Source organism: Salvelinus sp. IW2-2015, linkage group LG32 (genome assembly GCF_002910315.2).
Source record: "Salvelinus sp. IW2-2015 linkage group LG32, ASM291031v2, whole genome shotgun sequence".
In the NCBI taxonomy this organism is placed as follows: domain Eukaryota; kingdom Metazoa; phylum Chordata; class Actinopteri; order Salmoniformes; family Salmonidae; genus Salvelinus; species Salvelinus sp. IW2-2015.
This window is the reverse complement of record NC_036871.1, coordinates 27,979,398-27,992,604: the sequence shown is the minus strand read 5'-3', so window position 1 is coordinate 27,992,604 and position 13,207 is coordinate 27,979,398. Positions and strand designations below refer to the sequence as shown.

Below are 13,207 nucleotides of genomic sequence, written 5' to 3'. Positions count from 1 at the left end.
CTGGTGTGATCATACATTACCATAGACATGGAGTAGCAGAGAGCTCCTCTCCACATTCATTATGCTTCTAGTCCTGGTTGATCATACAATTACCCATAGACATGGAGTAGCAGAGAGCTCCTCTCCACATTCATTATGCTTCTAGTCCTGGTGTGATCATACATTACCATAGACATGGAGTAGATGGAAACATGTCTCAAAAAAGCTTTTCAAGTTTTTTACAATTCCCCACAACCCTCTACAGACGAAACCAGATTACTTAAAAAATAAAATAAACTGTCCATCAAATGAGAGAGAAAGCCTTTGTTCAACGAAACAATGGAGGACATTCTACTGTGGAGGGAGCATTGTATCACATTATTCACTAAGACCTATGCAGTAATGGCCTTGTGCAGAGAGTACAGAGGGGACGACAGAGCCACAGAGATACTGCAGTGCACACAGGCAGCCCTACCACGACCTCACAGACACATTCATGCCCTGTGATTGGCTTTGCCGCTTGGCACATCCCTGACAACTGTAGGAGTCAGAGGTCAGAAAGAATGTTGGAACTCATCTGAATAGGGATGAATGTAAATGAGCATTTTGACGCCGTAAAATCGTATGGAGTAACGATGGGACAAAGGGGCTTTTGACACGGAGAGCGAGGCGTGCGCAATCGTCATTTCCTAATGCCACCCATCCATCTGTCAAGGCTTGGGGGAAAGGCTCTTACTGTACTCCCATATTAAATGATTAAATGTTACAATAGGCTGGGCTCGATGGAAAAAAGCGATTAAGAGGATCTTTGACAGTTCTCTAAGATTCAACATAGATGAATGGTCTTAATTTTCTTGTTTTCTCTCCAGATAAATCAACATTGTGCTGCTAGGTTGGTCGATATTCAGTTGCTGGCGTAGATCTAGTATTTTCTTCTCTAAAGTGAAAGTTAAAAGCAACAGTAGAGAACACTTTGTAGAATGAGCCAATCCCCACAAGGGTGACAGGCATGATGGCTTCATACACCTTACAGGTGTTCACTCCAATCTTTGTTGGTTCACATGAATGAAAGACTGGGGATGTGGCACTCTACATCTCTTTGAAGAAAAAGGAAGCTTTGCAGTCACATTCTTTAGAGCATATAACTACCATCTTCCAGTCAACCCTATAGTAATGAGGTGCATTGTGGGTTTTGTTTTCCTCTTCCTTAAAATGAGAAAGAAAATGTGTCCATTTACAAAATAACATTTCAAATTCAAAACRGTTGGTGTCAAAATAAATAGTCAAATGTCAGAGAAACAAAAGCGAAAATTTCAACAGTCAGAGACACATTGTACTTCCAGTGATCTAAAGATGGCGGTATTTTGTTCCAGTTTGTGCTCCTCTCAGAGGTTGAATACATGAGAAATCCAACAAGCTGCAGGCTTATTTCAGGTTGTCCTAGTGTGGCAGGCAGATGTGTTTATACGCCAAGCTTCACTTTGGTACAGATTTAGAGCCAGCAAACAGTCTCCCAGCTACTCTATAAACACAACATTCCACATTAAAACATTTCATAAGAGACGCAGGTGGTGGGGCTGACTGACTCGTTCACTCTACTCCCTTGTAAAATGACTGATTCTGTGATTACAAACTGAAATATACTGGACTGGTTTTCTTTATACACTAGTAGCAGCAGTGCCTTGGCTTTGCCAAGGATGCTCCATACTGATCAATACCTGTGGACGTTATATCCCACCAGTATCCAGAAAAAAAACTATTCACTACTCCCACACATCTTATACTAGCCTCCATAATATCGATCCACCACCTAGCAGAGCTCCTGTGCAGAAAACACTCTAACTTCAATTTCCGCTCAACAGTGTGGGCCTAAAACWGTTTTTTTTGTGGATGACTGAAGGTTATTTGCAAGTGCAAAGTAAGTGAAAAGGAGAAACAGGTGCCTTAATTGGGGCACACAGACCACTTTGTCCATACTACCAGAGGAGAAACCAAATCCACAGGAGCATGCCTTACTGTTTAATTATTAGTCTGATGGGCAGTGTGTCAACACTGTGAGAGCATTGGGAATGCAAACAGCACTTGCCATAACCCCACATAAATAATCGCCATCACTGAATATGACATCAGTTAGTCATTTCATTCTCATTTCAAGGGTAGAGGAAAAATCAGCAAAAAGGAGAGACGCAACGTCTTCACTACGTTCTTATGGGCCTCTAGAGAGGTTACGTTCACTATGGTAATTGACTAAAGGAGAGAAGCATAGTGTTTAGGCAGGCTGCTTGTGCCAGAGGACAGCTTATGTTATGTGCCACACTCTGGCAGCAGGTTGGGCTCCCCTGTGTCTTCCGCTCTCTCCCGCTGCCTGCTCTCTCCCGCTGCCTGCTCTCTCCCGCTGCCTGCTCTCTCCCGCTGCCTGCTCTCTCCCGCTGCCTGCTCTCTCCCGCTGCCTGCTCTCTCGCTCTCTCCGTCTCCTCTGTGTTGTCTCTTCTAGCATTTTCTGTACACAATGTGACATTGTGCTGGACTCAATACTGAAGTGAGTGCAGCCTTGTTCGCCCATGCTCGAGATCCCCATATTGCATCACTACCTGGGGCAGCTGTGGGTTCAGGAGGTAAGGCCACCGGCCTGTCCTTGACATTGGTTAGTGTCTGGGTGAGTCCCTTGAAGCCAACGGGAGTTTGAAACAACACGCAAAGAGGTACATGAATAGTAATAATCAAACAAATGATGAACAGATGTTAAGATTATATAAACAGCAGTTTATTACAACAGTCACAGACGTCAGTTGTGTTTATTACTGTACAACTACGCTATCTTAAGACACCTCATACTAAAACATTGAAAATCTGAGATTCTATAGAAGAAAGCTGGGTTAGGTTAACTCAAGACTGACAGTCAAATCGTTTCCATACTGAACTGTAAAGGTTTAATGTAAAACATAAATGAGGGTAACAATTACAACAGCCTTCATCACCAAATGAAACAAGCCATATTCCCAAGGCAAGGAGTCTTGTTAATGGAACACTACCCCGGTCCTCATTGGAATGACTGGCTAAATATAACACAGAAATAATCGGAGGAGCTGCTTCTGTATCACACTGATCTAGATTTTACTTTTACACTTTTCACAGCTAACCCAAAAGTGTTTTCTTCCTAAAACAGGCGTGCCCTCATTCGAATCCGGCCTACCGGTAATTCCATTGAGGCTATGTGGTGTGAATGACATTACTGTTTAAAAAAATAACAAGCCTCTCTTCGCAGCCTTTGACCTATAAAAATCTCAGTCACATCTGAGATGATGTATTTAATCTGAATGGTCAGTCTCCCCGCTCTTTAAAACAAATAGATTACCCAGAGGGGATGTAATATCACCAACATGCAAACATTGGACAATAAATTCGACGAGGTACGATCACGAATATCCTACCAAAAGTACATCAAAAACTGTAATATCTTGTGTTTCACGGAATCGTGGCTGAATGATGACATGGATATTCAGCTAGCGGGATATACGCTGCACCGGCAAGATAGAACATCGACAGGGCTGTAGTGGAGCAGCATATTTGTAAACAACAGCTGGTGCACGAAATCTAAGGTAGTCTCTAGATTTTGCTCGCCTGAAGTAGAGTATTGTGTGATAAAATGCAGACAACACTATTTGCCAAGAGAGTTTTCAGCTATACTTTTCGTGGCTGTTTATTTACCACCACAGACGGATCCTGACACTAAGACAGCACTCAGTCAGCTGTATAAGGAAATAAGGAAACAGGAAACAGGAAACCGCTCACCCAGAGGCGGCGCTCCTAGTGGCCGGAGACTTTAATGCAGGGAAACTGAAATCAGTTCTACCAACATGTTAAATGTGCAACCAGAGGGGAAAAAAAATTCTAGATCACCTGTACTCCACACAGAGATGCGTACAAAGCTCTCCCTCGCCCTCCATTTGGTAAGTCCGACCACAATTCTATCCTCCTGATTCCTGCTTACAAGCAAAAATTAATGCAAGAAGAACCAGTGACTCGGGCTATAAAAAAGTGGTCAGATGAAGCAGATGCTAAACTACAGGACTGTTTTGCTAGCACAGACAACATGTTCCGAGATTCTTTCGATGGCATTGAGGAGTACACCACTGGCTTTACCAATAAGTGTATCGAGGACGTCGTCCCCACAGTGACTGTACGTACATACCCCAACCAGAAGCCATGGGTAGAGCTGCCGCTTTCAAGATGCGGGACTCTAACCCAGAAGCTTATAAGAAATCCTGCTATGCCCTCCGACGAACCATCAAATAGGCAAAGCGTCAGCACAGGGCTAAGATTTAATCGTATTACACTGGCTCCGACGCTCGTCTTATGTGGCAGGGCTTGCAAACTATTACAGACTACAAAAGGGAAGCACAGCCGCGAGCTGCCCAGTGACACGAGCCTACCAGATAAGCTAAATCACTTCTATGCCCGCTTTCCAGGCAAGCAACACTGAGGTATGCATGAGAGCATCAGCTGTTCCGGACGACTGTGTGATCACGCTCTCCGTAGCCGACGTGAGTAAGATCTTTAAACAGGTCAACATACACAAGGCTGCAGAGCCAGACGGATTACCAGGACGTGTGCTCCGGGCATGTGCTGACCAACTGGCAGGTGTCTTCACTGACATTTTCAACATGTTCCTGATTGAGTCTGTAATACCAACATGTTTCAAGCAGACCACCATAGTCCCTGTGCCCAAGAACACAAAGGCAACCTGCCTAAATGACTACAGACCCGTAGCACTCACGTCCGTAGCCATGAAGTGCTTTGAAAGGCTGGTAATGGCTCACATCAACACCATTATCCCAGAAATCCTAGACCCACTCCAATTTGCATACCACCCAAACAGATCCACAGATGATGCAATCTCTATTGCACTCCACACTGCCTTTCCCACCTGGACAAAAGGAACAGCTACGTGAGAATGCTATTCATTGACTACAGCTCAGCATTCAACACCATAGTACCCTCAAAGCTCATCAATAAGCTAAGGATCCTGGGACTAAACACCTCCCTCTGCAGCTGGATCCTAGACTTCCTGACGGGCCGCCCCCAGGTGGTGAGGGTAGGCAGCAACACATCTGCCACGTTGATCCTCAACACGGGGGCCCCTCAGGGGTGCGTGCTCAGTCCCCTCCTGTACTCCCTGTTCACCCACGACTGCATGGCCAGGCACAACTACAACACCATCATTAAGTTTGTAGACAACAGTGGTAGGCCTGATCACCATCAACGACGAGACAGCCTATAGGGAAAAGGTCAGAGACCTGGCCGGGTGATGCCAGAATAACAACCTATCCCTCAACATAACCAAGACTAAGGAGATGATTGTGGACTACAGGAAAAAGAGGACCGAGCACGCACCCATTCTCATCGACAGGGCTGTAGTGGAGCAGGTTGAGAGCTTCAAGTTCCTTGGTGTCCACATCACCAACAAACTAGAATGGTCCAAACACACCAAGACAGTCGTGAAGAGGGCACGACAAAGCCTATTCCCACTCTGGAAAATTTAAAGATTTGGCATGGGTCCTGAGATCCTCAAAAGGTTCTACAGCTGCAACGTCGAGAGCATCCGGACTGGTTGCATCACTGCCTGGTACGGCAATTGCTCGGCCTCCAACCGCAAGGCACTAGAGAGTAGTGCGTACGGCCCAGTACATCACTGGGGCTAAGCTGCCTGCCATCCAGGACCTCTACACCAGGCAGTGTCAGAGGAAGGCCCTAAAAATTGTCAAAGACCCCAGCCACCCCAGTCATTGACTGTTCTCTCTACTACCGCATGGCAAGCGGTACCAGAGTGCCAAATCTAGGACAAAAAGGCTTCTCAACAGTTTTTAGCCCCAAGCCATAAGACTCCTGAACAGGTAATCAAATGGCTACCCAGACTATTTGCATTGTGTGTCCCCCCCCCCCCCCAAACCCCTCTTTTTACACTGCTGCTACTCTCTGTTTATCATATATGCATAGTCACTTTAACAATACATTCATATACATACTACCTCAATTGGCCCGACCAACCAGTACCCCCACACATTGGCTAACCGGGTTTCCTGCATTGTGTCCCGCCACGCCCTCTTTTACGCTACTGCTACTCTCTGTTTATCATATATGCATAGTCACTTTAACCATATCTATCTACATGTACATACTACCTCAATCAGCCCGACTAACCGGTGCCTGTATATAGCCTCACTACTGTCATAGCCTCGTTACTGTTATTTATTTTTCACTGTTGCTTTTATTTCTTTACTTACCTATGTAACGGATGTGAAATGGCTAGCTAGTTAGCAGGTACGCGCTAATAGCATTTCAATCGGTTACGTCACTTGCTCTGAGACCTGAAGTAGGGTTTCCCCTTGCTCTGCAAGGGCCGTGGCCTTTGTGGAGCGATGGGTAACGATGCTTCGTGGGCGACCGTTGTTGATGTGTGCAGAAGGTCCCTGGTTCGCGCCCGTGTCGGGGCGAGGGGACGGTTTAAAGTTATACTGTTACATTGATGCTGTTGACCCGGATCACTGGTTGCTGCGGAAAAGGAGGAGTTTGAAAGGGGGGTGAGTGTAACGGATGTGAAATGGCTAGCTAGTTAGCGGGTACGCGCTAATAGCATTTCAATCGGTTACGTCACTTGCTCTGAGACCTGAAGTAGGGTTTCCCCTTGCTCTGCAAGGGCCGCGGCTTTTGTGGAGCGATGGGTAACGACGCTTCGTGGGTGACTGTTGTTGATGTGTGCAGAAGGTCCCTGGTTCGCGCCCGTGTCGGGGCGAGGGGACGGTCTAAAGTTATACTGTTACACCTATTGTTCACCTAATACCTTTTGCACTGTTGGTTAGAGCCTGTAAGTAAGCATTTCACTGCTGTATTCGGCGCACGTGACAAATAAACTTTGATTTGATTTAATATCATATCTTGCTTAATGATTATAGCTTAATATTAGAAAAATACGAATAATCAGTTAACTAAAGATTAAACAATGAATAAGTAATCCCCTCTTTTAATTGGATAAGAAACAAGGCCCAGAAGTCAAATGGAGGACATTTGAATGATCGACCGATCCGATTCAGATTCTACTGCACATGATTATCTCTCTGGCCCTCCTGTAATACTGTAAGGGACAAGGAACCATTTGGTCATGTTTAGTTAATGACAACCAGAAACTGACCCAAATTCATCTTCTGCTTTGATCCTAACCCCTCCAAAAGACACACACAGGTTGGAGAGGTTAATGTTAAGTGTTCCACCTAAATCTATTTACTTCTCTTACATAAGTGGTCAGGGTGGACCCTAGCATGGAATCTTTCACAGATGCTTCCAATAAAAAGGGACATTTTGTTCTTCCCCTTGACACGCTTGGTACATGCATACACCGCTTCTCAAAAAGTCACATTCATAGCTTGTCATATTCCTCAACACCAGAAAATGTTCAATCAGTTATATCAGACAGTGAGCTGTAAACAAACAAGGTAAAACATTTATATTAAACAAACTGTCACTATAAACCATGTCTTCTGCACTACATTGTTTGTATGAAAAGCATTGGTTATTCTGTATTTTCTAAAAATCAATAAAACATTGATCACCCACAACAAAAAACAAGCTCCTGCTGCTCCTTTGTCTCAGTTCTTGTAATTGCATTAAATGTGCTCACTGAGACAAACTGGTGCTTGGCATATCAAACATTACTGTGAAGGGAGTGGTGAGAAGAGAAACCTCACCTAGTATTATCACTACTCCCTATGATCTGTCCCTAACGATTCACACAGAAGAAGATATGTTCGACAGAGGCTGCATTTTTCTGTTAGCATAGAATTGTTATTCTCTCTCTAGTAGTTTCAACTGAAGGCATGAGAGCCATTGGTTTCTTAGCAACAGAGACTGCAATGATGCAAGATGGAAGGGGAACGTGCAGTCCTACAGTACAGGTGAAGTCTAGTCGACTACACTAATGTCTCCTGTTGCAGCTCTTCAGGCTTTCTGCAACGGGGACATTAAGAAAAGAGRTAAAACACAGGGTGTGTCAAATATTAATGCATCTAAAAATGGGGAGCGGAGAAAAGAATACAAATAGATGTTCATTGTTTTGGGGCATTGGACTTCGTCATAAGGTACACTAAAACAAATGCATAACTTGCCTTGCCTGGGGAAGAAAAATAACTGTCTTTCATTTCAGACTAATAATTGTTTTGTATAATTGAACAATCTAAAATGATCAGATTTTAGAGGGGAAATGTTTTTTCCTAATTTGTGTCACACTCCGATCTGGCAGTGAACCAGAAAACTGCTCATCCTCATTAAAACAAATACTCTGCATTTTTTAAGAGGGCAACKTAAAAGGCTCTAGTGTTACCATATTCAGCCATTGCATAAAGCCACGCATTCATTGATAAAATGATGTAATAATTTTCATCAGAACAAGTCGGTGCTATTCCTCAAAGCCTAAAAGGAGACTTTTATCTTAACACATCCATGACAAGTACTACAGGATCAACCCCATTCGCTGAAACACTGCTGTGTCAGCCACGGTGAATGTTATGATGGTACGAGGCACAGGTCATAGACCTCATCGCGTACCCACACCAAGGGAACATTTCTCATTCAGCACTAATGGCTCATGCCTGAGTAGAGCTGCTACTAAGAAGAAGTTTCTCAGAATCTATTAAAACACGCCTTGAGAAAAAGTGAGGTCATTGTCTGCCATTTAAAGACGGCATAGTGAAGTTTGTGTAACTTGGAGGTTAAATCTGATGGAAACATGGTTCCAGTTGGTGAGAACACACAGAGTACCTAATCTAATATTTAATTATGTTAACTGCACCTCTACTCAATAGTTATCAAACCCATACAACTGCAAATACACTGGGTGTACAAAGGAACACCTTCCTAATATTGAGMTACACACACACAAGGTGTCGAACGCGTTCCACAGGGATGCTGGCCCATGTTGAAGCCAATGCTTCCCACAGTGGTGTCAACTTGGCTGGATGTCCTTTGGGTGGTGGAGCATTCTTGATACATATAGGATACTGTTGAGCGTGAAAAACCCAACAGCGTTGCAGTGCTTGACACAAACCGGTGCGTCGATCACCTACCACCATACCCCATTCAAAGACACATTTTTTGTCTTGCCCATTCACCCTCTGATTGGCACACATACACAATCAATGTCTCAATTGTCTTGAGGCTTAAAAATCCTTCTTTAACCTGTCTCTTGAAGTGGCTTTAACAAGTGACATCAATAAGGGATCACAGCTTTCTCCTGGTCAGACTATGTCATGGAAAGAGCAGCTGTTCTTAATGTTTTGTATACTCAATATACAGTAAGCATCATTCTAGCAAGTCAGCATAATGGTACAGATATTGATTTCTGTGTAGGTTAGACAACCCAACCTATTCTACCTGTTCCCTTGCTGCTCTGTTGATAAGTTTATGCCTGTGAATAATAGTGTTGCTCCAATGCATTTATTATGTTAGAGCTCCCAAGTGGCGCAACGGTCTAAGGCACTGCATCTCAGTGCAAGAGGCATCACTACAGTCCCTGGTTTGAATCCAGGCTGTATCACATCCGGCCGTGATTGAGGGTCCCATAGGGCGGCACACATCCTGGTTTGGTGGTCATTGTAAATAAGAATTTGTTCTTAACAGACTTGCCTATTTAAATTTAAAAAATGTAACGTTACACTGTCTGAGACATGAGAATTCACTGTTGGTGGAAGTGAACCCCTGGCTTTCACATGGTCACACAATAGACCTACATCTTAGGTTTATTCACAGTTCCTCTTATGACAACGACCTGTGTGGGTCATTTCACTAGATAATGGCTCATGTTACAGGTACTATTAACCCCCCTGTGGTTTGAACTGACTACTTTTCCTTTCAGTCTCCTATGCAAGTAACAAAATACATTGGTAAACACTTGATGTTAGCACAAGAATTTGCCACCACTTAGACCAGCTCTTTATCTTAAATCCTTAAACATGAGTGTAAGAATGAATCTCTAAATCCAAATGAGGATTTAAGTCAATGAGCCTAATTTAAACCTTTGGAAATGGATAGAGCGGTGGTGGAAACGTGCATTAGATCTAGGTGTCTCGCCAGAGCTTAAAGTGTGATGTACAGAATCTAAACCACTATGTCACAGGTGATGCAGAGTACAGTTTGAGTGGCATCTTTTAAGAAATAGGTGTTCTTACTGTTAGGTTATATGGGATACTGCTTAGCATTTGAGAGAAATAATGTGTGCTGCAGTGAGGCATCTTTATGCAAATCTGTAGGCTACTGAACTCAGATTGCAATGTACAGCAAATCCATGCATGTTTTTGTTGTTATTCAGCTGTGAAGTATATTTCCCTGTGTAGCCCTACTGTCATAAGCACTACTAGTAGGTCATATTCTATGATGTGCCTATATAAGAAGCAATAAAATAAGAAATGTACAAAGAAATGGTGGTTCAACACAGGAGCACTGAGAAAAGGTTTTCTATTCACCTCGCATGACTTCGGAAAATTCAGGCATATGGAATACTCATTTATCTGCTTGTATCCTAGATTACAGTAGGCTAGCCCTTGGATGAATGAATGAATGCATTTGCAATGTTATTTCCTACACTCCTCCTAGGAGGTTCCTGCGCTGAGCCCCCCAGAAAGTGAGATTGTTGTCACCAAACAATGAGCTGTAGACTACCTCCATGGAGACCATGTTGCCATTGCCCATCAGAGGAGATGACCGACTTGGGGGTTACATTGCAAGTAGCCTACTTGTGACAATTGCTGAGAACCACACTAGCTTTTATCCCTCCTACTCACCTTCAATAGAGATCACATGTTCTCGGATCTGGTTCTGCAGGGCCATGTCATCGATGCGTTCGATCAGGTCGTAGATTGAGTAAATGTTCGGGTGGACCGATTCGAACCGATGGATCTCAGCCCGGATGGCTGCCGAGTTGGACAAAACAAACTGCTGGTTGCCTTGTTGGCCGGCCTGGGAAGCCTGTCCTGATACTGTCCCCGAACCGAACTGACCCTGCCCAGAACCTCCGGATGATCCTGATCCGAACTGGGACGGGATGGACTGGGGTACTGGTACAGGAACGGGCGCTGGGACCGCGCCTGGGGTGGGCATGGCTGGTTGAGACTGCTGCGCGATACCGGACACCGACCCCGATTGGAAATTCATCTTGGTTTGAACAAGTAAGTCTTTACAATTGGAAAACAAATGAATAGACCCCTATTCTAGGAGTTAAAAACGATGTGATCAAAATAAGTCCGCGGGAACTAGCTAGTTGTCTGAAAACGAGATTGCACAGACGCATCAATAGTTGGTCACCAATTGCAACAAAACGCGGTTCTTATTCATACTATCAAAACTTGAATGTGGTTCATTTTCCGTTATAAGCTATAGGCTACTGGGCACTTCCGCTTTGGCCGTGTCCTGCCCTTTTCCGGAGATCACAAACCGCAATGCCTACCACTAGACACTCCTTTTCTGGGCTATTCGGTCCCTTTTAATGGTTTAATTAATCGAACGGTTTTCTTTGGCTGCTCTGTCAAAAGCATACGATGGGCTCGGCTTCGGCACTGCCCACTAAATGCGTTGTTTCTGCGTTGAAATGAAATCGCGTTGATTCCTCTTTGGTCCAAGTGGTCCCTGCCCAGCGCCCTCCTCCGCATTTGGAACGTCACATATAACGTAATTGTACTTGAGATGGGGGAGGGAGTAATTCGATTGGATGATTATGTGGAGGAAGAATAAAGCAACGTGCTCATCATTTTAATAACCTAGCCTATTTGACAGTTATGCAACCAAATAATTTGGATGATAAGAGAAAATAATTACTCAGATACGTTTTATGTAGGCTACTATATTGATGTATTCCCTTTTACCCCCTCCCCAATAGGAGACACACGGTCAGTTGCTCTGGTGTGTCTCCTCTCTTATGGTTTACCTAAAAAGCAACATTGAGGGGGGAGCTATTATCTATGTGTCTCTTCAACATCCTTCATCATGTCACAATACCTTCAGGGAAATATTTTCAGCTTTATACCAAACAAGCAACACTATTTTGACCTATACAATATACAACCGAATGTGACATTTAGCCAATTTCTGCTTTCATACGTTGAGTTCAGACTATTCTCTGAGGGGTTCCCTTCCTCTGATTATTTTCCTTCTATAAGGAAAGGATGTTTGCAGTGTTTCAGTTAAAAAGTCTACAGAGCACCATTCAGCCAATTAGGTTGAAAAGTATCCTTTCAAAATACATCATGGCCGATCTTCAAATAGCCATGAATATTATGTAGAAGACATAACTTCTGAATGCATCAATCAAATGTAAATATCACTTTTCTCAAACAAGCAACATAAATGTAATGCATTTCTCAACATAATCAAAGATATGCCATCACCATGATAGGATACTGAGGCATTAGTTATCCTTAGTTAGAAGTTACGCCAAGTGAAGAGAAGAAGCAATCTACTGGTCTGGCTGTACAACAGCCATTCTGCAGTGGTGTGGTGTGAGAGTCTGGATACAAAATTATTCAGACTAATGTGACTAGAGGAGATTCCAGACAAACACTAAAATAACCACTTGTGGGAAAACGGAGAAACATGTATTCAGCATCACATCACATGTTTTGTAGAATGAGCTCTGATGAAAAACCTTTTCTGCAAATAAAGTACATAGGCTCATCCTTCTGGGTAATATTTGACATTAGTAACGCTGAAATTACCAGTCACAACACAGTGGTATAGAGAATGTTGCTACATTGCCGTCATCGCAGTCCCAGTTTCAACATAGTTTCATTAGATGAGATTCATAAAATGTTATGTAATGAAATAATGCGTCTACCCCTCTGGTAGATTACAAAACAGGAATGAAAAAGTCTGCATGCAGTACATACAGTGCATTCCGAAAGAATTCAGACCCCTTGACTTTTTCCACATTTTGTTACATTACAGCCTTATTCTAAATTGTATTAAATCGTTTTTGACCTTCATCAATCTACACACAATTTATAGATTTAAAAAAAAAAATATTTAACAAGGTAAGCCAGTTAAGAACACATTCTTATTTACAATAACAGCCTACCCCAGCCAAAACCGGACGACGCTGGACCAAATGTGCACCGCCTTATTTGACTCTCATTCACAGCCGGATGTGATGCAGCCTGGATTCAGCCTGAACCAGGGACTGCAGTGACAC

General features: G+C 43.5%; 1 protein-coding gene across 1 annotated transcript in view; it reads right to left on the bottom strand.

The window, feature by feature from the left end:
- agap3 (ArfGAP with GTPase domain, ankyrin repeat and PH domain 3) overlaps nt 1-11,656 on the bottom strand; it is a 325,912-nt gene extending 314,256 nt beyond the window's left edge. The window contains exon 1 of the mRNA XM_023977106.2: nt 10,809-11,656. Coding sequence (XP_023832874.1) covers nt 10,809-11,178 — 370 coding nt within the window. The 5' untranslated portion in view covers nt 11,179-11,656. The remainder of the gene's footprint in view (nt 1-10,808) is intronic.
- Nucleotides 11,657-13,207: the final 1,551 nt, after the last annotated feature.